This window comes from Schistocerca cancellata, chromosome 11, assembly GCF_023864275.1.
Source record: "Schistocerca cancellata isolate TAMUIC-IGC-003103 chromosome 11, iqSchCanc2.1, whole genome shotgun sequence".
Taxonomy (NCBI): domain Eukaryota; kingdom Metazoa; phylum Arthropoda; class Insecta; order Orthoptera; family Acrididae; genus Schistocerca; species Schistocerca cancellata.
In genome coordinates this window covers 154,747,272-154,772,042 of record NC_064636.1, presented here as the reverse complement: position 1 = coordinate 154,772,042, position 24,771 = coordinate 154,747,272, and the positions used below count along the sequence as shown (strand labels likewise).

The 24,771-nt window shown below is 43.3% G+C and overlaps 1 protein-coding gene across 4 annotated transcripts in view; it reads left to right on the top strand.

The window, feature by feature from the left end:
- The window catches only part of LOC126108743 (zinc finger protein 493-like), a 150,327-nt gene that overhangs the window by 89,528 nt on the left and 36,028 nt on the right, over nucleotides 1-24,771 (top strand). For all 4 annotated transcript variants that reach the window (XM_049914086.1, XM_049914088.1, XM_049914085.1 and 1 more), the window contains one exon: nucleotides 12,390-12,427. In XM_049914086.1, coding sequence (XP_049770043.1) covers nucleotides 12,390-12,427 — 38 coding nt within the window. The remainder of the gene's footprint in view (nucleotides 1-12,389; nucleotides 12,428-24,771) is intronic.

The window sequence follows — 24,771 nt, the reverse complement described above, 5'->3', positions numbered from 1 at the left end:
AAAATGTCAAGATCCTATCATCCATACAATTTTAGAGTGTTCAAATGGCACAACTGGTTGGCTGCCCAGAGACTTCAGTTCAACTACTGTCAAAACCTACCCAGAATTAGCAGTAACTGTTCATTAGCCCAGACTGTGAGAAACAAATATATTACCAAAGACTATAAGGCACAGCAGCACGGCTTATTTATAACTTCAAGAAACCATACCATGCTAATCATTTTCAAAACATCATGCAAAAGTAAATTAAAATAACAGTGATTGAAAGTACATTGTTTTTATTGAAACTAAACAACTTGAAATAAGTACCTTCCTATGCTGGTCACTTTGAAGCTTACCAAACACCATCTTGGATAAATATTACATTAAATATCAGTGAAAACATGATAAACTGCCATCATATGCAACTGTTAAAATAAGTAAATACAAGGAAATATTTCTATACAAACAAGTTTGTCATATCAGATGAGATCATAATTTCTTGCTCATATACATTTTGCTTGAGGTTACTATGTAGCACATACCAATTGAAGCGGACCTCTCTTGATCACACAGCATAATAGTTAATTTGTCAAAAAATGCCTAAACACAAATTCACTAAGGATGATTGATTTGATTTTGGCAGGGAAGCTAAAACAGCTGTGGTCTAACGGGTCACTGCCTGCACCGAAACAGTTTATTGTGCGGTATTGCTCCCTGTATATCTAGTGAAGGAGACCAGTGACCTTACATAGTGCAAGGAGTCCCTTTACCACATCTTTGTTGGACACAATTTCTTCAGATGTAGTTGTGCTGAAAATTCTGTCTCATTGTCTCCAATTCCATGCATTTGAGGATTAGGTGTGATGTAGTTTCTTCACTCTCATCACAGATGGTACATTTAGGGTCTTCTTCCATTATACCCAATGTATGTAGGTGTTTTTTGAAATTCCTGTGGCTGGTCATTGGTCCAACCTTGAGTTTAATCTCTTTCCTGTTTAAGCCCAGGATTAGAGCTTCTTTTAAAACACTGCTTTGGTATCATTATCTTCCCATGTTTTTGCTTATAGACCTTGCTCCAGTATTCTGTGTGCTGCCTTCTAAGCCAATTCTGTAGTTCTAGTTTGATCATAGTCTTGGTGATTGTCAGGACAGGATCCGGTCCAACAAATGGAGTCTTTGCCCCCATCCTTGCCAATCTGTCAGCTTGTTCATTGCCACCGATTCCCAAGTGGCTAGGGACCCACATTAGGTTTACCCTATTGCTTCCCCGTAGCTCCACCAGAACGCTGTGACATTTTTCAACGACCTTAGATCTTGGTGCAGGAGCTGCCAATGATTTCAGGGTTGCCTGGCTGTCTGAATAGATGTAGATACTACTGTCCTTGTAGCACCTACGTACATTCTCTTCCACACACGCCATGATTGCAGTAATTGTAGCTTGGAATAACGAGGCCAGTTTTCCTAGAGAGATGATGTCCTCCAGTTTTGGGTGAACCCTGTACACCCCGGCCCCAGTGCCTTGGTCTGATTTTGACCCACCAGTCAACCAGACAGTGTCCCCTGTATGTTGTCAAAATGTTTTTTCCCACTGTTCCCTGCTTCCAATTATTATATTATAAGGCTTGTTGAAGGTGTTGGGAGTTATTATATAGTCTACTGGCATTTCCCCAGCCATTCCTATATTTGCTTCACACACTGTTTTAGTGTGTGTGTGTGTGTGTGTGTGTGTGTGTGTGTGTGTGTGTGTGTGTGTGTGTGTGTATATATCCCAGTGAGATTCAGTTTTTACCAGTTTTGAGTATGCTGCCTTCATCTTGACCCAAATGTGTAGTGGAGGCATGTCCAGCATGCCTTCCATCCCAGTGGTTGGTGTGCTGCTTATTCTGCCGGTTATGGTTAAGCTGACCAGTCTTTCCACCTTAGGAAGCTCCTTAGCTGCAACCTGCTGTTCTACATTCTTCAAGCACACTATGGCCCCGTAGGAGATACTAACTCTAATCACCATGGTTTATAGCCAGTGCATACCCTCAGGGCTTAATCCCCAGTTTTTGCCACAAGCCCTTCTGGTACTCACTACAGAACCTTTTCCTTTGGAGCAGATGCTCCTAATATGAGGGGTCCATGTTAGATCCTCATCTAAGGTTATCCTAGATATTTCACTATCCCCTTCACAGGTAGAGTTTCAATGGAAAGCTTTAGATTCCAACTTGAGTGTTGGATACACTTCTTCATGAATGCTACCACAACACGCTTCTTAGGATTAACGCTTAGATTCTGTTTAATGCACCAGTCTTGTGCAATGTCAAGCACACCTTGTGCCATATTCCTAACTGTGTCAGTAAATTTACCAAGTATTACCCTGTGATACATGTATCTGTGTATCCTTGGCAAAAGCATTGTCTGGAATTTAGTTCCTCAATGATTTAATTCACCATTAGATTCCACAATAAGGAGTACAAAAATCCTCCTTGTGGACAAACTCTAGTGCTGTTAGTTACCATCTTTTTATTCGTTACAGTGGCCTCTACCCTCCTCCCACTAAGCATGGCACTAGTCGACCTACATGTAGTGGTCACTAGGTCATGCACCTCTGCTGCTCATATATGGAATCAAAGGTTATGTTAATAAAAGCCCCCGTGATGTTCAGGAAGATGCAGAGGGATGTTTTTTGAAAGCGAAGTGCTTTCTCCACCCTACCAGCAAGTTGACAGAGCTGTCGCACATGATTTACCTGGTTCATATGTGTGTTTGTTTGAATGTAGAGGAGTCCTAGTTAGCCTCTTCTCTCCAACATGTACATTAACCAGTTTTTCCAATGTTTTAAGAATGAAGGACAGACTGATTGGCCTCATATCCTTGGCCTTGTTATGATCAATTCTCCCTGGCTTTGGAATAAAGACAACCTTCACAGCCCTCCAGGCATTGGGAATGACTCCTGCTGCTAGGCTAACCCTGAATAACCTGCAGAAGACTCTTACAAGATTCTCTCCTGCTTGTTTCAAAAGAGAAGGAAAGATTCAGTCAGGGCCAGGTGACTTGAACGGTAAGAATGTTCCCATCGCCCATTGAATTTACCTGAAATTGATGCACTCCTTGACCGATTCTCAGTCCTCTCTTCGAGTGCCTGAGAACCATTGTCTTTCAGGGGTCATGTTCTGGTATACGTTATCGGCCAGAGCATACTGAGGAAAGTAAGTTTTGCAGAGCAGTTCCAGTATCGCATGTTCTGTCTTTGTATATTCCCCACCCTCCTTCCTCAATGTACCTCCTGGATTAGTTGGTATTCTAGTGAGGATTCTGTGAAGCCTGGCTTGAGATAAGCACCTCCCCATGGTGGTCACTTTAGAACCTTATGAAATAATCTAAGTTAAATATTACATTAAATATCAGTGAAAAAATGATAAACTACCATCATATGCAACTGTTATAATAATTAAATACAAGGAAATATTTCTATACAAACAATTGTGTCATGTGAGGTGAGATCGTAATTTCATGCTCATTTACATGGTGCTTTCGGGTACTATGTAGCAGATATGATGTTCCAATTACAACAAATTGAACTAGACATATCTTGATCACACTGCATAGTAGTTAATTTGTCCAAAAAGCATCTAACACACTGTCACTAGGGATAAAGGTAAGGGTGTAGTGTAAAATATGCTGTCTTTTGGTGTATGGAATTGTGGAGTATATTTAGCTCTGGTCAAATTAACTGAGTAGTTTTAGTCAAATTTTAGATACCCTGGATCAAGTCGAGTTCCAGACAAACTATGCATTCACTGTACAGTTTGATTTGTTATTTACGCTTGTGGCAGTTTTGGCTTACCAGTAGTACAATTTAGCATTATTGTAATTAGTGTTTATAAAAATCAATTAATGAAAAACTGTACAGTGCTATATTTAACTGCTGAAGTTGAGATGCACAGTTTTATATAGTACTGTTGAGTTCAATTTTAATGTTTCTCTATGCAATATTTGTGAATAATATTTTATAGCTGGAAAGTGACAAATTAGCAGTTGGCTATGCATCTGATCTCTTCAGACATCAGTCAGCAGAGTTAGAATATTTGATTTGTTGAACCTTTGTTTATTGCGGTCCCTCACTTATTTTGGCCGCATTCATCTTTTGTTTATCAATGAGTTAATGATTATGTTTAAATTTGTGACAAAAATTCTACTTGCCATCATAGCACTGACCTTGGAAAAGTCCTAAAATTCTTCAAAGATATTAGTGCAAAAGTTGTATGATTGTGAATTTAAATTCTCCCTTACAGTTAGTTGTCAGCGTTTTCTCACAGGAAAGTATTCCCAATAGATAGCAGGTTATTGGCATTTCTCTTGGCTTGGGAGGAACATAGTTCACCAGAACAAAATTTAAATGTATAGGTGTTCATGTTTCAATGTTAAGTGGAAAATGTTTGGTGTCAATCCTGTGCATTTGATGTTAGATTCACATTTCTATCTTACTTGTAGTATTTGAAAGTTTAAATGCATGACAAATTTTCAGTTACTTTATTTGTTCAAATTAATTTCCAGCACTGCTTACAAAGACTTGACATCATATATTAGGGATTATAAAATTCATTTGAGTCAAAATTCGTGGTTGCCCAAAAATGGCCATATATTCAATGCCGTAGGAAATCTATGTATGGTAGTGAAACATGGACTGTGGGAAAACAGGAACAGAAGAGGATCGAAACATTTGAGATGTGGTGCTATAGACGAATGTTGAAAATTAGGTGGACTGATAAGGTAAGGAATGAGGAGGTTCTACGCAGAATCGGAGAGGAAAGGAATATGTGGAAAACACTGATAAGGAGAAGGGACAGGATGATAAAAACATCTGCTAAGACATCAAGGAATGACTTCCATGGTACTAGAGGGAGCTGTAGAGGGCAAAAACTGTAGAGGAAGACAGAGATTGGAATACGCCAAGCAAATAATTGAGGACGTAGGTTACAAGTGCTACTGAGATGAAGAGGTTAGCACAGGAAAGGAATTCGTGGCAGGCCGCATCAAACCAGTCAGTAGACTGATGACCAAAAAAAAAAGGAAATCTATTGTATTCAATTGGCAGCAGCAGTGCACCGATGCAAGAAACATGAGTTACAGGGATTTACTAACTTGCTGACAGTGTCTCCCTCCTGCCCTGCAATCACAAACCCAGAACGTTGTCTAGCCTGTGATGCATAATTGAAGTCTACAGTGCCAGCGAACTGGAACTGAAAGTGATTTGTGTTATTGGTAACAGAAGAATCTTTTCTTTAGTAGCTAGTTCCACAGTGGAAAAAATAAAATGTATTCATATGATATGGTCTATAAATAGAAAGTATTAGCATTTGCAGAAGAATGTGGAAACACAGCAGCTGAGGAGCATTTCATTCCTCCACCAACAGAGAAAAAACAGTTCACTATTGGTGTGCTAGTAAAGAAGAACTGCAAAACATAATGAAGGCCAAATGTGAGAAAAGAGGACTGAATACAAAACTAGATGATTATATATTGAAATGGATTCAAGCACACCATCTATATGGTACTGGATTTGCTACAAAAATGACACAAATATATGCTTGTAAGCTAGTGCTACAGTGGAGCTTAACGGATATTAAGGGTGAAAATGTTTGGTGCTACAGGTTTATGAAGTGTCATGGACTTTGCATGCGAACCAAGACCAAAACGTCATATAAAATGCCATAAAAGTGTGAAGAGAGAGTATTATCATTCCATCACGGGTTTGATTCCTGGCTGAGTTGGAAATTTTCTCCGCTCAAGGACTGGGTGTTGTTTTGTCCTAATCATCATTATTTCATCTTCATCGACGCGCAAGTCGCCAAAGTGGCGTCAAATCGAAAGACTTGCACCATCTACATCTACATCCATACTCCGCAAGCCACCTGACGGGAGGCCCTCGTCACACGACATTTCATTTTTTATCACACTATTATACAACATTGAAAGAAAATCATTGTGGAACTAAGCTAAATAGTGAATATGATGGACTTGACGTGCCAAGTAACAAAATTGTTGCCATGAAGGGTGCTAAAACAGTAACCATAAAAACAAGTGAACATTAAAAATGCAGTACACTATTGTTCTTTCATGTTGTGTTGAAAGTACTGAACTAAATCCAGTGATCATTTTCAAGTTTTAAACAATGTCAGAGCCTTCTGAAATACTCCCAGGTGTTAGCATACATCACAAGGGTTGGATAGATGAGGCCAGTACAAAATTATGGATTAACAGTGTGTTGGAAAGGCACTTCATTGAAGAAGAGTTCTCTTCTTATGCTAGATCACTTGAGTAGTCATTTGTAAAATTCTGTGAAAGAGAAATTGAGACAGTTAAATACAGATCTTGCTGTTATTGCTGGAGGACTTACTTCACAATTGCAACTTCTTGATGTCGACACTACACTGAAGAGCCAAAGAAGCTGGTATACCTGTGTAATATCATGTAGGACGCCAGTAAGCATGCAGAAGTGCCACAACATGACATGGCATGGACTCAACTAATGTCTAAAGTAGTGCTGGAGGGGGAGGGAGGGAGGGAGGGGGAATTGACACCATGAATCTTGCAGGGCTGACCATAAATCCAAGAGAGTACAAGGGAGCGGAGATCTTTTCTGAACAGCACATTGCAAGACATCCCAGATACGCTGAATAATGTTAATGTTGGGGGAATTAGGAGGCTAGCAGAAGTGTTTCTCAGAAGAGTGTTCGTGGAGCCACTCTGTAGCAGTTGTGGATGTGTGGGTTGTCGCATTGTCCTGCTGGAATTGCCCAAGTCTGTTGGAATGCACAATGGACATGAATGGATGCAGCTGATCAGATAGGACGCGTATGTACATGTCACTTGTCAGTTATATCTAGATGTATCAGGGGTCCCATACAGCTACAGCACACACCCCACAACACCATTACAGAACCAACACCAGCTTGAACATTACCCTGCTGACAAGCAGGGTCCATGGATTCATGAGGCTGTTTCCATACCTATACACTTCCATCCACTCAATACAATTTCAAATTAGATTTGTCTGACCAGTCAACATGTTTCCAGTCATCAACAGTCCATTGTGGGTATTGACAGTTGCAGGTGAGGTGTAATACTTTGTGTTGTGCAGTCATCAAAGGTGCACAAGTGGACCTTTGGCTCCAAAAGCCTATATCAGTGATGTTTTGTTGAATGGTTTGCATGCTAATACTTTTTGATGGCCCAGCATTGAAACCTACAGAAATTTGCAGGATTGCACTTCTGTAACATTCAATGATTCTCTTCAGTTGTTGTTGGCCCCATTCTTGCAGTATCTTTTTCCGACCACAGCGGTGTAAGAAATTTTTTGTTTTACTGGATTATTGATATTCACTGTACACTTTTGAAATGGTCACATGAGAAGATCCCCACTTCATTGCTACCTCAGATATTCTATGCCCCATCACTCATGCTCTAGCTCTAATAACACATCCAGACTTAATTAAATCTTAATTACCTGCCGTTGTCGCAGCAGAAACAGGTGGTTCAGACACTTGTCGTATATTGGTATTGCGGACTGCAGTGTCATATTCTCTTTGTTTACATGTCTCTGTTTTTGAATACGATTGCTTAGACCAGTTTCAGTGCCACTTCAGTGTATTTAAGGTGTATATGGAAGAGGATTGGAACAAATGGATGATGGATTAAGCCCAACATGAAATCATGACAAAGTGAGTCTTAAAATAATCTACAAACAAATGTTTCAGTCAATAAAGCTGTTGTGATCTAGGGTGAGAGAAAATATCACAGTTAAGTCTTTCATGAAGGATGGCATAAGTAATGCTCTCAGTAGTAGTGAAGACCATCTTACATATAAAGAAGACAATGATGTGGAGAAAAGAGGGAAGTCCAGATACTGAATTTCAGTGATTTTAGAGGTCGTTTTGGTTTTATAAACTGAGAAATTTGTAGGCTGACTTTGCAATTTATTGATAAAAGTGGTAAAAATGTACTTTTCTTAAAAATTGCTTGAAAATTAAGGTGCACTTTAGTCTGTAAAATATGGTAGTTATTTTATTTGAATGCATTTTGATTTGATCTGATGAGCTCACATAAAACAATGTACTTAAGGATTGTTGCTGCTGTCCAGAGGGTCATCAGATTGTGTATAGTGATCTACAGAACAAAACAGTATTGGTACTCTGCCACTGTTTACTATTTGCTCATTTCATCTCACCATGGGTCTAAATACAGTTCTACTACAGTAACACTCAAAAATGTTTTATAGAAAGCATTAGTTTCACTTACATAAACATAAGTGTATAATAGAAAAAACTGCCATGGGTAATTGAAAAATATGAAATTGTAATCTATTTAGTACAAGTCTACATATAGTTTAAATAAGGTTATGTTACATCAAGACAGAAGTAATTCTTTTGACTGAAAAGTAATTTGTAGGTCTCACTATATAAGAATAAAACTATTTTGGGATCTGAAGAACAAATCACTATTTGGTGCATACCCATGGTCTTTGATCACAGCTGCACATCAATTTGGCATTGAATCCACAAGCTTTTGTAATTCATCAATTGGGAGTTCTTACCATAGGTTCAATAAGATACCAGCAAACTGGTTCTTGTTCTTCTATCACGAACACATCAATTCAGTGCCTATCAGAGGCATTCAGCTGGATTTAGATCCAGGCTTTGGCTTACACACCCAAAATGTTTGTTTTTGGTCTGAAAAGAATTGTTTTTAAAATAGACAGAGTTGTGTTTAGAATCATTGACCTACTGAAGTATCCAATTATTTGACATATTCTTTCTTCTACATGGAATCATATTATTTTCTAAAATGTGACTGTACTGGAAACATCCCCACCTTAGACCTGTCTTTGGCATTCTAAGTTTGAGTTTTCCCTCCAAATTATCCTGTCCCTAATTTTTGAATTTATGAGTGGATTTATGTCATTTATCATGTAGATCACTTGTTACTATGTGACTTTTTACAGTAAACTTGTCAACATAGTCCATGATGTTGCTTGAGATCATTCCTAATATGGTGAGATGTTTCTCGTGGAGCAGCAGCTGATTGCTTACAAATATTTCTGTCCTTCTTCCTCACTCTTCTTCAAGCATGACCTGACCTTGGTTCATTGATTATTGTTATTTCCTGTTCTTGCCACTGACTGTGCACACTTGTTAGTGGTTGTGATATGCCATATTGTATAGCAGTACTAGACTGCTACCTCCCAATCTTGAAGACATGCAAAACAGCTTGTCTCACATCAAGCAAGTGTTGTGTTTTGGTATGCTTCTAATTCTCTACAAGTAAACAATCACTTAGTGAATGTGTTAGAAATAGTAGTTAATGAATACCATACCATCAAGGCAAGTTTTGTAATTTTCAGCTAAAGGAATATATACTTACATTGTTGTTGTATCAACTTGTTCGTTCACTAGATACGAAACCACAGCAGCATGAAGCTCTTGATGGAGTGACACTTCCATGTGTTTTTCTTTTGTGACTGCTTGCAAGCAGTACTGACAGCATAACATTGCAACTGAAAAATATTTATGAGCACTGCTGTAGCTTAACAAAATACTCCGAATACTGTTGTCAGCATATTTGCAGAGACTCTTTGACCTCCTTGCTATAATTTGTTTGCAATACATACACCTTCACTATGCTTTCCTGATAAGGTATTCCAAGAGTGGAACAAAAAAAAACTTTTTTTTTGTCCTGCTCCAATACAGGCCAGCTAAGGTTTTACATTTCTTTATGCTACTACTTCATCTGTACACTTCTTTCTTTCTTTCTACTCACCTGATGTCCAGTTACTATCTTGTCTTCTTGGAACTATTTTGTTACGGAGAATTTATCAACTCAATTCTGTTCCTGTATTTGGTTTGATTCAATTTCTTGCTTATTTATACAAGTTCCTTATAGGTCTTTGTGCGCTCTGTAAGCCAATGAGTTATTTTTTTTAAGTTTTTAGTACTGCTGCACAGTTTTTCTTTTCAGTATGCTAAGACTCATTAGCCATCATTGCCAAATTTTGTCTCCAGTTATTTTCCTACATATTTATCTATACTTCTGTATTGCTTATGAATTTAAATGTTTTTGCTGGTGTTCTGTTTCCAAATATCTTTTCTTTTATGGTAATTTTTACTATCTTTTGTTGATTCTAAAATTAGTATTTGTGAAACAGATGTGTATTCTGGCCAAATGACTGCCTTGCAAGTCGGAGTTTTGGCTACATGACTTCTCCTAGATACTTAAATTTGTCTTCCCCTGTTACTCCCATGCTTCGTATTTGATTGGGGTGTTGCAGTCGTGTTAGCAATTACTGCTTCACTGCTTCTTATCAGAGGAGATGAATAGTAATGCTTTTCCTACTGTTTCTATTCCTATCTGTTTTGTGCTTTCTCTACACTGTCAGTATTGCTAAGTTATCTACAAAATTTGAACAGACAATTTTGACGTTATCCATTTTCTAAGTAGTATTCAACTTCTGGTATTAGATTCTGACAACTGCTCCATCTGTTCAGTGTTCACTTGTTCAAGTATGGTCTGAAAGAAGAATGGTGTTAGTCCATTGCCTTAGCTAAAGTCTGTTCATATCTCAAATGAGACTGAAGTTCTTTTATTAGGACTTGTGTTGTCTTCTGTATTTCATATTCTTTAAGAATATTGAATAAAAGCAGTCTTGCTTCTAAAATTTTACAAATGTATTCCAATAGTATTTTGCTCCTTTAGTTTTTTTATCATTTTGCCCTTCATAGGACCTTGCTGTCCTAAGCTATCTTTGATATATCTTGCATTTTAGAATTTCTGCTTTTGCTTCCTACTTAAATTTTCATGGAATTTCTTTGAATCTTCTGTGAACATAGTTATCAGTTATTCTAGGCCAGGAATCTTACTTTTATTATTCAGTGGTAATGGTCAATGTCAACAGGTATCTATATCTGACTCTGAAATTAACCATCTTTTTGGAATTGTGCTTTGCTATTGGCACATAAGCTATCTGATATTCCCAAATCATGCTATTGTTGGCCTCATATCTTTTTGGTGGCGTATGTGGGGGTGGGGAGTGTTCGCTGCTAACAATTTTGCTAAATGTCTTTTTTTATCATTTTTCCTTTTTCCTTACATCCACAGTGACGCAGACGTATATAAATAGAAAAAATTTTCTCCCTGGACTGTTACGGAATGTATTTATTCAAAATTGTTAATTTGGCAGTTGTACGATTCTCAAATAATAGCTCAGTGTGACATATGAATGCTTTGTAATTCCGTTTAAGACAACACTTTCTTTGTGTCAACCATGTTTACAAATTCCATATTCATTATAAGACAAGTGTCTTTGTCATCTGTATGCCATTACAATAGTAGTACTTCATGTAATAATTTCCATCAAAGTCATGTCATACTGCACATCTTAATTTCCACTCCCCATGCACCAAATGTTACATTTAATGGCTTTGACTTAGTTCATAGTAAGCTCTCACTTGAGACTGGCATAAGTCGAAATTCCAGTTGTGAATAAATACGTTTAATAGCAGTTTAGGCAGAAAATGTTCTCATCTCCATTCTGTACCAGTTTGAGGACAAAAATTTAATAAAATTCATGATTGTGTACCTCTCATTTAGATATTGAATTATTGCAGGGAGAGAGTCTTTCTGGAGGTAATGGAAAACTTTGGTACCAATTCCAACATAGATTTGCCATTTATGAATACAGTCCTGGAGTAGTTTCATGAATTTTTTCCCTGTGTTCTCTGCGAAGAATCTACAGTCCTCCGAATGTGGTATTTCTTCATCTGTGAATGTACTACTTTGTTGTGCCAACTTTAACTTGTCCATTTACAATGCCTGAAAGTATTTAGAGTTTGCCAATATTTATTAATGTTTCTATATTTAATGGTCAAAGCCTGTATGTAGTTTTGGATGTGAACTTAAGGTTGGGTTTAGAAGTCACTCCTCGCCTCTACAAGTTGGTCTGGGCTGCCCAGAGCACAAAGGATGGAATGTGTCACTTCTGATGATCGATTAAACTGTCACTGAATGGCAGTTTTCATAATACGAAAAAGTGAACGAAAATTTCACCCAAGGTGAAAGTGCATGGCAGATTAAAGATTTTTTGGTCACTTTTCTTTGTGAAGTGTTGGAGGAAGTATGATTACAACTCAATTACTGGCTTGTATTGTTATATACAGTACTGAAGACAAAGAGAGAAAATGAAGAGTGAATTCTTACTACCGTTCTGTTTCAGTAACTGCAACACTTTATCATGTCTCCTCTAATGATATTTTCAAGCCTCACTTACAGCATTTTGTGCACCAATCACATGTTGTTGGGTGTTAATATAATGGTATTTATTTACTGTCTCATCATTTGTAAATCACTTTACATTTCTTGAAATGTTTCAGGTGGAAACCTCAACAAGATACACATATGATAGTGCAAGGTAAGTTTTCATAATTCACTGCAGAACTTTTTGAGTAATATAAATTTTTATTTATTAATTGTGATAGCACTTCAGATATAAAATGCACTACTGTAATTATTCAGTATTACTGATAAGCAACAACATTACAAGGCAGTATGGTCAGTAATGCTATTCTCTGCAACAACTATTATGTCACTGTTCCTAAATATGTAGAGCATATGTGTAATATCCATACAGGAAAACAAAAGTTCAGGTGGAATGTCAGCACCTGTATTGGGCTGAATATGGAATGTCACATGAAAATCACTGAAATTCAATAGATTCATCTTGATGAGCACAAGCTAATATACTGCAATAGAAAAGTAAGAAGGAAGGGTGAGTGGGTATATATCCAAAAGTTGGAGCTGATTCCTGGCCATCCCAATTAATGAATATAGTGTTGAACAGCTCTTTCAATGCTGTGCCACATTGGTGCTCAGGAAGCACACAAGCTTGTAGTGGTGACAGTGTACAGGCCACCATCAAGAAGAATTTTATGTATCTGGTGCCAGTTTCAGTAAGGTTGTGAAGACTTAACTGGTGAATCCTCATTCTCTTTGTTTCTCCTTCATCCCGGTGTGTTCCTGAAGGCTGGCCCATTCATGAGACACATTACGGGTGACAAGGTAATGCATAATTCCCAGCTCCGGGTCAACATGTAGGGTTCGCACATACACTCTGATACAGTCCATGCCTAGAGAGGGGTAACTGCCTAAGCTGTTACCTTCCCAAATCCCAATTGGTCCCTCTGTCGGGAGTTTGGGAGGTGTGACCTGAGGTGTGAACAGTCATTTACGGTGGGTGAATCCCCCCTCTCAGTGTGCCCCCAGTTGGAAGGAGCATGCCATTGTAGATGTTGGCAATCATGGAGATTTTTTTTTTTTCAGTGGCTCACCATCTTAGTGCGTGTCTACTAAACGTAAACAGAATGAGGCTAAAGATTTGAAGACCCTCCCAACTGCACCTCGGTTCCTCATGGTATCATGTACTGCAGGTGGTCCGTCCTTTGCTACAGTTAATGTGTGCATTATTGTGAAAGATGGTGTTAAAGTTGCAGGCCCTGTGAAATCCTATTCTCATGTATGTAATGCACCTTTGCTTCTGAAGACGTATTGTGATTCTCAAGCTCAACTGCTTACAGCATCACATATCCAGAGCTATCCTGTTCGTGTGGAGATCCATCTTACACTGAACTCTTTATATGGTGTTCTTTACATTCTGATGCTTGATGGCCTCACTGAGGGAGAAGTCCACAGTCATCTCTCTCATCATGGCATCACTGCAGCCCATTGAGTAATGAAAAAGATGGATGCAAACTTAATGCCCACATGCATTCTTTTTCTACCATTTGCTTGAGTATTGTTTGCCTCAAAGATTAAGGCAGGCTATGAAGTCATCACGGTCCAACCTTACATTCCAAACCAGATGAGTTCCTACAAGTGTCAACATTATAATAAAACATGTATCCTGTTAAAACATGGCCAAATGTGTTACTCTTGGCAAAGATGCTCACGAGGACAGCAGTTTCCTCCTCCTCTCTGCTGTATCAATTGTAACCCCATGAATTTCCCATGTGTCTTAACGAGCGAGCCATATAGGAGATCTGAGTGAATGACATCAAACTCCACTTTGTCACTCACAGTTGTTAGCTAGTCAAAATCTGTGAATTTTACGATTCGCATTTACAGTACCGTTTTTGCTATGCTATGCATAATGGAGGATATGCCCACCCAGACTTGCGACCACAAGTTCAGTATTGCAGTAGTGAAGTCACCCAGGTCACAGTAGCATCCCCATCTCCTCCTACAGCTGCACAACAAGCCATCTGATCTTTGCCCTGGTGGTGAAATAACCTGTTACACAACTGTCAATCTGAAAGGACAAAAGCAATACTCCCGCAAAGACTCTGTTACAGCTAAAAAACATATTTATCTCACAACTAGAAAGTTCTAAGAAATCATACAAAAACAAACGATCTTCACCTTCCTTGACTAGGAGATCCCCTTCAGTGGTGTTGGCACATATACCCTCACCTGGCTGACCTCCATTTTGCTGGTGCCCACTGCCTACCGGTTTTCTGCCATGGAATTCACAGGATGGCTCAGGGAGAATGCCAATATGTTTGTAGATCTCATGGAACAGGATTCTCCAGCCTCTGCCCCTGTAGCAGTGAATTTTTGAAGACGGGCACTCAGCAGATACCAAGGTGACTAACCTTCATTTGTTCCCTCCTCACCAATCCCCATTATGACTTCTCCAATGGAACATTTGTGGCATTAGATTGAGCCAACAGGAATTACAGCTGTTCTTGGAATTGCAGTGTCAGTTTTTTTTCTGCTTCCAAGAATAAAAATTGTCCTCACAACCCCTTTGACCTCTCATGTTTCTTCTGGTTCACTTTCACCTTTCCCCCCCAGACAGCATTCCACCTCATGGGGGAGCCATGTTGGTCATCGATATCATCGAACACTCGACTGATAGCTATGGCAGTCTGCACTTCTCTTCCTCATTTCACCTTTTCTCTTTTGTAACATCTACACTCCTCCGTGATTTGCTGTTACCACGTTGGACTTGCTCCAGATCATTGGTCAGCTTCCTCACTCCTTTTTGCTGCTTGGTTAGTTTAATGCCCACCATTTGCTTTGGGGCTCTAGGACAACCTGTCAAAGAGGTTTCGTCTTGGCTGACATTCTGAATCCTCTCTCATACCAGTGAAACAGCCATGTTCCTTTCAGATTCCATGCACATTTATTACCATCTAGACCTCTTGTTCTGCACTGTCCAGCTTGCCCTTCATCTCGAATGGCCCATTCCCTCTGACACATACTCAAATGATCACTTTCTGTGTGCTGTCTATTCAGACTCTTACCCCACCTGAGTGCAAAGCCAATTAGCAGTTTTCTAAGGCTGACTGGAGGCTTTACTTATCCCTCGTGACCTTTACACAGCTGTGATGACCAGGTAAAGTATCTTCCAAAACTTATCCTTACTGCTGCAGAATGGTCCATGCCATGTACTTCAAGTTGACTGTAGCATGTCGCGGTCCCTCATAGACTGAGGCATGCAGCGACGTGTTTCACTGGAGCACATCCTACGATGGTGAGTTATATTCCTTATGAATAGAGGTGTGTGCAGTGTTGTCACATTTTTTTGGGATACTAAAAAACCTACCTGGATGTTGTTTATTATGTGTTTTAAGTTTCACTCCCTCTTCCGTTGTGTGGAGCAACATTCATCAGCTCTCTGGGACCAAACTTCATTCCCCAATTCCTGGTATGACCATGATGTCAACTCACATGAGACCTCCAACACCTTGGACAGCTATTTTACAGAGATTTCAAGCCCCACCAGCTATAACGGTGCCTTCCTCCCATGTGTAGAGGACAAGGGAGTTATTTTTAGGAAATACAGTGCGAAATTTTGATTTAGTGCGTTTCAGTGCATGATGTGCCAGCCTCACGGCAAACGATGGATGAAAGCTGGCCAATGCGTTATGCAGGTGACGCAGTTTTGAAATGAGCGTTGGTATGTGTGTACGTCCGCGGCAGCCATCAGAACGCAGCATTAGCAGAATTACGCAGGTGTGGGCTGCGTGTGGCACGGTTGCATTAGCCAACTCATCGAGAACCTTCTAATAAACATGCCGCTGCATAACCGGCGAATTCAGTGGCGGCCTGCACTATTTAAGGGGCATCAGAGGTGGGCGCCGGCATTCGGTTCGACTGATTGGGCATTTGGTCACTGTCACTGTCATGTCGTCGTCATCAGTGACACTGTCCCTGAGGACTGGCTGGCAGAGGGCGTTGCCCGCTGCTGCACTGGTGACTTCCGGCGTCGTCACGAGCCGCCGCGTCTGCAGGGGGGTGAGCTGGGCCGGGCCTCATGCTGCTGACCTCCTACCACCTGCACAGCTGCTGACAGTGCGGCATCGCGTTCCTCGGACTGCGTGCATCAGCACGTCTCTACCACGACACGAGCGGTGGGGCTGAGCCACCAGAAAATGTATTGGAAGAACCAACAATAAAAAAAAGGAAGATTGCTAAACACAGCCACCTTCTTCTACCCAGCCATGCCCTACAACCCTGACCATGTCACCCACTCCGGTCATCCTGTTATGTAGGGAAACAAGTGGAGGCAGCTCAGCTGATATCCTCTCAGAATCATGAATGCTACAATGTTGCTATTACTATGAGGGATGTAGACCATGCTCTCAGTTCATCCAGATCATTTGTCCTAGAGCCAGACAGTGTTCACATTGAGATGTTGCAGCATTCTCTTGTAGGTCAGCACCTTCTCCTTTGTAGGTATAATTATATTTGGGCAGATTGAATGTTTGCTAGATGCTGATGTGAAGTCAATGTTATACCCAACCTAAGCCTGCCTTCTCTCACCAGCTGTGTTTCCAGGGTGATGGATGATATGATTCATGGGCAGATGGTTTTGTGGCTTGAGTCTGCCCAACTGCTAAGCACTGCACAGTGTGGATTTCGAGCATGCTGTTCTGCATTTGACCATGTTTTCACTTCGTCATCCGATATCATGAATGGTTTTCTGTGGAAATAAGACTATGGCCATATTATTTGATTCAGAAGAAGTCTGATACATCTGCTGGAGGACTGGTATCATCTGTGGTCTATACATGTGGGGCTTCCCCCTGCGGGTCCGGGGATTAGAATAGGCCTGAGGTATTCCTGCCTGTCGTAAGAGGCGACTAAAAGGAGTCCATCCCCCTCACGGGGGTAGTTAGCGCCTGCGTCCGGAGACGGATGGTTTCACGACCTATAATCGTGGTCTTTTTGGTTTTTCACTTCTCGTTTCTTCCTTCCTTTTGTTGGTTCCTTTCTTTGCTCTTCTCCACCTCACTGTCTTCCTTACTCTTTCCCTTGACTTCTCCTTGCCTTCTCATTGCCTTTTTCTCCTTGCCTTCTCATTGCCTTTTTCTCCTTGCCTTCTCATTGCCTTTTTCTCCTTGCCTTCTCATTGCCTTTTTCTCCTTGCCTTCTCATTGCCTTTTTCTCCTTGCCTTCTCATTGCCTTTTTCTCCTTGCCTTCTCATTGCCTTTTTCTCCTTACCTTCTCATTGCCTTTTTCTCCTTGCCTTCTCATTGCCTTTTTCTCCTTGCCTTCTCATTGCCTTTTTCTCCTTGCCTTCTCATTGCCTTTTTCTCCTTGCCTTCTCATTGCCTTCTTCTCCTCCTTGCTTCCTCATTGCCTTCTTCTCCTTGCCTTCTCTGGTCTCCGCCTCGGCGTTTGAGACAGTCTGTCCTCTTTCTCCCTCTCTCTCTTCTTTTTCCTCTTCTTCCTTTCTCCCTGTGCGTGTCTGAAGGCCGACCCATGCGTTCGCACGCGTAGCCGGTGACGGGGTAACGCGTAAGTCCCCGCCCTGGGTAGACATGTAAGGCACGCGCGTACCCCCTGGTAAAGGCCAGGCCCGGGGAGGGGTGATTGCCTGAGCTGATACCTTCTGACCATGCCGATTGGTCCCTCCGTCTGTTTCTCGGGAGGTGTGACCTGAGGTGTAAACATTCACCTAAGGCGGGAGTGCCCTCTGAGAGGGTCCCCACAAGGAAGGAGCGCGCCATCGGAGACGCTGGCAATCATGGGGGATTCCTCCGCAATGGATTCTACTCCATCGCTTTCGACTTCGACCCAAAAACGGAAACGTGACCAGCCACCAGTGACAAAAGTACTACCGCCTGCCCCACAGTTCCTCGTCGTTTCTCGATCTGAGGACGGAAAGGATTTTTCCTCTGTCAACCCTTTCGTTATCAAGAAGGGCGTAGATGCCATAGCCGGATCTGTCAAATCTTGTACCACGTTGCGTAATGGTACCTTATTACTAGAAACTGAGAATGCCTTTCAGGCACAAAAACTGCTTCGGGCCACACTCTTGTACACGTTCCCTGTCCGGGTGGAGGCCCACCGAACTTTGAATTCGTCTCGTGGTGTAGTCTATAGTAGCTCCCTCGACGGATTGACTGACGAGGAGCTTCAATCTTTCCTCGCTGAGCAGGGCGTGACGGCTGTCCATAGGGTCATGAAAAAGGTCAACAATAACCTTGTACCGACCCGGACACTTTTCTTGACCTTCGATAGTGTTAAGCTGCCATCGCGCATCAAGGTGGGCTACGAGGTTATTTCTGTTCGCCCCTATGTCCCGACACCTACGCGCTGCTACCAGTGTCAGCGTTTCAATCACACTCGACAGTCTTGCTCCAATGCGGCTAAATGTGTCACTTGTGGCAGGGATGCCCATGAGGGTGACTGTCCACCTCCGTCTCCTCGTTGTGTGAACTGTCAGGGTGACCATGCCGCCTCCTCCCGCGACTGTCCTGTCTATAAGGAAGAACGCTGTATCCAGGAAATACGGGTCAAAGAGAAAGTGTCCACCTCGGCTGCTCGCAAGCTATTGGCTAGTAGGAAGCCCACGCTGCTCCCAGCGGGGAAATACAGCACTGTCCTCGCCTCTCCTCAGACTACCCGAGAGGTAGCAACCCAGACATGCGATCTGACCTTCAGCACCACGGTCGTCCGTTCGGCCAGCGCTAAGATCGCGCGGTCGACGTCTCCTCTTCCTCCCATCACCCCACAGACACCAGCCACTTCCTCAGCTTCTGCTAAGTCGAAGACCCCGAAGTCAGATGCACGGGCCTTTAAGAAGGAACCATCCCGTGCAGACTTCCTCCGTCCCTCGACCTCCCAGCCTTCGACCGGTACTTCCACCAAACGTCCTTCTAAAAAGGCGCATAGGAAGCACAGTTCTCCTTCTCCGCCACGGCGCCTTTCTTCTCCTGCGCCACCCAGCGGTTGCCGCCCCAGGCCGTCATCCGTTCCGCCTGGCCGCACCACTGGTAGCCGAACATCTGGCCGTTCACCGGCGGAGGAAGCTCCCCCTCCCGGCCATCCTCCCGAGATGGCCGATGACCCTATAGACCCCATGGACGATGACTGTCCGCCTACTGATAGCGGCGGCAGTGCTCGCTCGAAGCCAGGCCCTAAGCGGCCTTCGAGGTGACCCCTTCTCTCATCTTCCTTTTCTTACAATGGCACTTATTAACTGGAATATTCGCAGCATTCGCTCCAACCGAGAGGACTTGAAGTTGCTGCTCCGCTTGCATCGTCCGCTCGTCGTAGCCCTCCAGGAAACGAAGCTACGCCCATGCGATCAAATTGCCTTGGCACACTACACCTCTGTGCGTTTTGACCTACCCCCTGTGGTAGGTATCCCAGCTCATGGAGGGGTTATGTTGCTGGTCCGGGATGATATTTACTATGATCCCATCACGTTGCACACCGGCCTGCAGGCAGTTGCCATCCGCATTACTCTCCCCACTTTTACGTTTTCCTTTTGTACCGTTTACACTCCATCGTCATCTGCCGTTACCAGGGCAGACATGATGCAACTTATTGCTCAGCTACCTGCACCATTTTTGTTAACTGGAGACTTCAATGCCCACCATCCCCTTTGGGGCTCTCCAGCATCCTGCCCGAGGGGCTCCTTGTTAGCAGACCTTTTCAACCAGCTCAATCTTGTCTGCCTCAATACTGGCGCCCCGACTTTTCTTTCGGACACATCTCATACCTATTCCCATTTAGACCTCTCTATATGTACTCCCCAACTTGCACGCCGGTTTGAGTGGTATGCACTTGCTGATACATATTCGAGCGACCACTTCCCGTGTGTTACCCATCTCCTGCAGCATACTCCCTCTCCGTGCTCCTCTAGTTGGACAATCTCCAAGGCAGACTGGGGGCTCTTCTCCTCCAGGGCGACCTTTCAGGATCAAACCTTCACAAGCTGCGATCGTCAGGTCGCACACCTCACGGAAGTCATTCTCGCTGCTGCTGAATATTCCATCCCTCACCCTACTTCTTCTCCACGTCGCGTACCGGTCCCCTGGTGGACCGCAGCATGTAGCGACGCTTTACGTGCTCGTCGACGCGCTTTACGCACCTTTAAACGCCACCCTACAGTGGCGAATTGTATTAATTATAAACGATTACGTGCTCAGTGTCGTCGTATTATTAAAGAAAGCAAGAAAGCCAGCTGGGCTGCTTTCACAAGCACCTTCAACAGTTTTACTCCTTCTTCTGTTGTCTGGGGTAGCCTGCGCCGGCTGTCTGGCACTAAGGTCCACTCCCCAGTTTCTGGCTTGAAGGTCGCGAATGAGGTCCTTGTGGCCCCTGAGGCTGTCTCCAATGCCTTCGGCCGCTTTTTCGCCGAGGTTTCGAGCTCCGCTCATTACCACCCTGCCTTCCTCCCCCGCAAACAGGCAGAGGAGGCTAGGCCACCTGACTTTTGCTCCTCGAATTGTGAAAGTTATAATGCCCCATTCACAATGCGGGAACTCGAAACCGCACTTGGCCGATCACGGTCCTCTGCTCCAGGGCCTGATTCTATTCATATTCAGATGCTGAAGAACCTTTCTCCTGCGGGTAAAGGTTTTCTTCTTCGTACATACAATCGCATCTGGATTGAGGGACATGTTTCCGCATGCTGGCGCGAGTCTATTGTTGTCCCGATTCCTAAGCCGGGGAAGGACAAGCACTTGCCTTCCAGTTATCGACCTATCTCACTTACCAGCTGTGTCTGTAAAGTGATGGAGCGAATGGTTAACTCTCGATTGGTTTGGCTGCTTGAGTCTCGACGCCTACTTACCAATGTCCAATGTGGATTTCGTAGGCGCCGCTCTGCTGTTGACCATCTGGTTACCTTGTCGACCTTCATTATGAATAACTTCTTGCGGAAGCGCCCGACCGCGGCTGTGTTCTTTGATTTGGAGAAGGCTTACGACACCTGTTGGAGGGCGGGCATTCTCCGCACCTTGCATACATGGGGCCTTCGCGGTCGCCTCCCTCTTTTTATTCGTTCCTTTTTAATGGATCGACAGTTCAGGGTACGTGTGGGTTCTGTCCTGTCCAACACCTTTCGCCAGGAGAATGGGGTGCCACAGGGCTCAGTTTTGAGCGTCGCTCTGTTCGCCATCGCGATCAATCCAATAATGGATTGCCTCTCAGCTGATGTATCAGGCTCCCTTTTTGTGGACGATTTTACCATCTATTGCAGCGCGCAGCGTACACGAGTCCTGGAGTGCTGTCTTCAGCGTACTCTTGACCGTCTTTACTCCTGGAGTGTCGCCAACGGCTTCCGTTTTTCTGCCGAGAAGACGGTCTGTATTAACTTCTGGCGCTACAAAGAGTTTCTCCCACCGTCCTGACGACTTGGTCCCGTTGCTCTCCCAATCATGGAGACAACCAAATTTTTAGGCCTCACCTTTGACAGGAAACTTAGCTGGTCTCCACATGTGTCATATTTGGCCGCCCGTTGTACCCGTTCTTTAAATGTCCTCCGTGTTCTCAGTGGTATGTCGTGGGGAGCGGATCGAACCGTCCTACTTCGTCTATATTGGTCGATCGTCCGCTCCAAGCTGGATTATGGGAGCTTCGTATACTCCTCTGCACGGCCATCCATCTTACGCCGCCTCAACTCCATACAACATCGGGGTTTACAACTTGCGATCGGAGCATTTTATACCAGTCCCGTAGAGAGTCTTCATGCTGACGCTGGCGAATTGCCACTCACTTACCGGCGCGATATACTGCTTTGTCGGTATGCCTGTCGGCTACTGTCAATGCCCGACCATCCGTCTTATCGTTCCTTTTTTGACGACTCTCTTGACCTTCAATACGGGTTGTATGTCTCTGCCCTGCTACCCCCTGGAGTTCGCTTTCGTCGCCTCCTTCAACACCTTCATTTTTCACTCCCTGCAACCTTTAGAGTGGGCGAGAGCCGCACGCCACCTTGGCTCCAGGCTCAGGTCCGCGTTCACCTTGACCTCAGCTCGCTCCCAAAAGAGGTCACCCCCGGTTCGGTCTACCACTCCCGTTTTTTGGAACTTCGTTCGAAGTTCATCAACATGACTTTCATTTATACAGATGGCTCTAAGACCAATGACGGGGTCGGGTGTTCCTTTATTGTCGGGGCACAAAGTTTCAAATACCGGCTCCATGACCATTGTTCGGTCTTCACAGCTGAGCTCTTTGCCCTCTACCAGGCTGTTCTTTACATCTGCCGCCACCGACATTCTGCTTATGTCATCTGCTCAGATTCCCTGAGCGCCATCCAGAGCCTCAGTGATCCGTACCCGGTTCACCCTTTCGTACACCGGATCCAACGCTCTCTTCAGTGGCTGGTGGACGTCGGTCCGCCGGTTAGCTTTATGTGGGTTCCTGGCCATGTCGGTATCCCTGGGAACGAAGCTGCAAATGCCGCGGCCAAGGCTGCGGTCCTCCAGCCTCGGACAGCTTCTTGTTGTGTCCCTTCGTCCGACTTTAGCAGGGTCATTTGTCGGCGCGTTGTGTCGCTGTGGCATGCCGATTGGGCTGCACTTACCGACAACAAGCTTCGGGCCTTAAAACCTCTTCCCGTGGCTTGGACGTCCTCCTCACGCCCTTCTCGGCGGGAGGAGGTCGTTTTAGCAAGGTTAAGAATTGGACACTGCCGGTTCAGCCATCGCCATCTGCTGACGGCTGCGCCGGCGCCGTTCTGCCCATGTGGGCACTTGCTGACGGTTAGACACATTTTAATGTCCTGTCTAGATCTTAACACACTGCGCCTCGATCTTAACCTGCCTAATACTTTCGATGCCATTTTAGCGGATGACCCACGAGCAGCTGCTCGTGTTCTTTGTTTTATCAATTTGACGAACCTCGCTAAGGACATTTGATGATGTTGTTTTTTAATCCTATGCCTGTCAGTCTCTTTTATCGTGTTTTCCCTTTTAGTTGTTGTTGTCACCTTGTGCCTCGCGGTGCATTCTTAGAGTAGTCAGGGCGCTAATGACCATTGAAGTTGTGCGCCCTAAAACCACAAAAAAAAAAAAAAAAAAACATGTGGGGCTTCAGAGGCCATCTGCCCGTTTTACTAGAGGAAGTTTTGAAAGATATTTTCCCAAGGTTTATATTGTTTGGCCTTGTCCCACACATTTATCCAGGAAAACGGGATGCCTGAATGCTCGTCCTGGGTATCATTGTCTTTGCTATCCCCTTTAACCATATTATGGGCTGCCTCCCACCAAGTATCTATTGCAGTTCTACGTCGACATGTCTCCTTGAGCAGCGTCGTCAGCGTCATTCCTATCGTCTTTTCTCATGGAGCATGGGCAGTGGCTTTCACTTTTCCACTGCCACAACCTTTTGTATAAGTATTTGGTGGTGGAATGAGTTTCTTACACCATCTTTACATCTTGCGCCTTGTGCTCTTTCATTTACTGAAACAGGAAATTCCTGGAGCTCATGTTTGATAGGAAACTTCCTTCATCCTCCCATGTATCGTACTTGGCTGTACATAGTACCCAATCCCTCAGTGTCCTACATCTCCTAAGTGGTATTTCCAGAGGAGCGGATCAGACAGCCCTCCTCCATTTCTTGTGATCCCTTGTCCATTCATAACTAGACTGTGGGTGTTTAGTTCATTCCTCTGCACCTCTGTTCATCATATGCTATCTGAACACACTCCATTATGGAATACGTTTCTCCAGTGGCTGCTTTTTCACCAGCCCGGTTGAGAGTCTGCAGAAGACGCTGGACTGCTAGTCATACTGGTATGATGTCCTCCTCAGTGGATCGGCATGCCATTTCTCTTTCACACCTGGTGACTCATCCTATTCCATCTTATTTGATGACTCCCTTGCCTGTCAGTATGGGGATCGCCATTCTTCTGTGTTACCTCCTGGAGTTCGCTTTTGGCTTCAGGTTACCTCCCACGTTTCTGGTGCTTGTTAACCCTTCGCCATGTTGGCTTCATGTAGCTGCCCATGTTCATCATGGACTTCATTTTCTTCACTTTTATAAGCAGGGAAAAAATGCATAAATAGTATGGACTAATCTATTGTCAGGGTACAAAATTCGTTGCAATATTACACTCTACACGAATTGTTGTACTGACTGACAGTATGTCCACCAGTTAACTCAAACATTTTACCAATATTATGCATCATCACCTGTTTTTTCGAGAAACCTAGTGGCCATCCTGTTTAATATTTGTGACGAAAGTATGTAATGTGTTTTGTTTTCATCTCTTATTTAAACATAACATTTGCATGTACCTCAAATCCTTTAAAAATATGTTTCAAGTATACATTTGAATTGTCAATGTTGCAAGGGCCAGGAGGTATTGTCACAATTTCCCCATTCCTTAGAAGCAATTTATTATTAATTCTGTGGTGATAGCTATGCTTTTGTGTGTTTACAGTCCAGTCAATGCTGTACATCACTACCCCCTGCTCCTCTATTGCAGGAAATGAGTTTGCTTTCAATTTAGA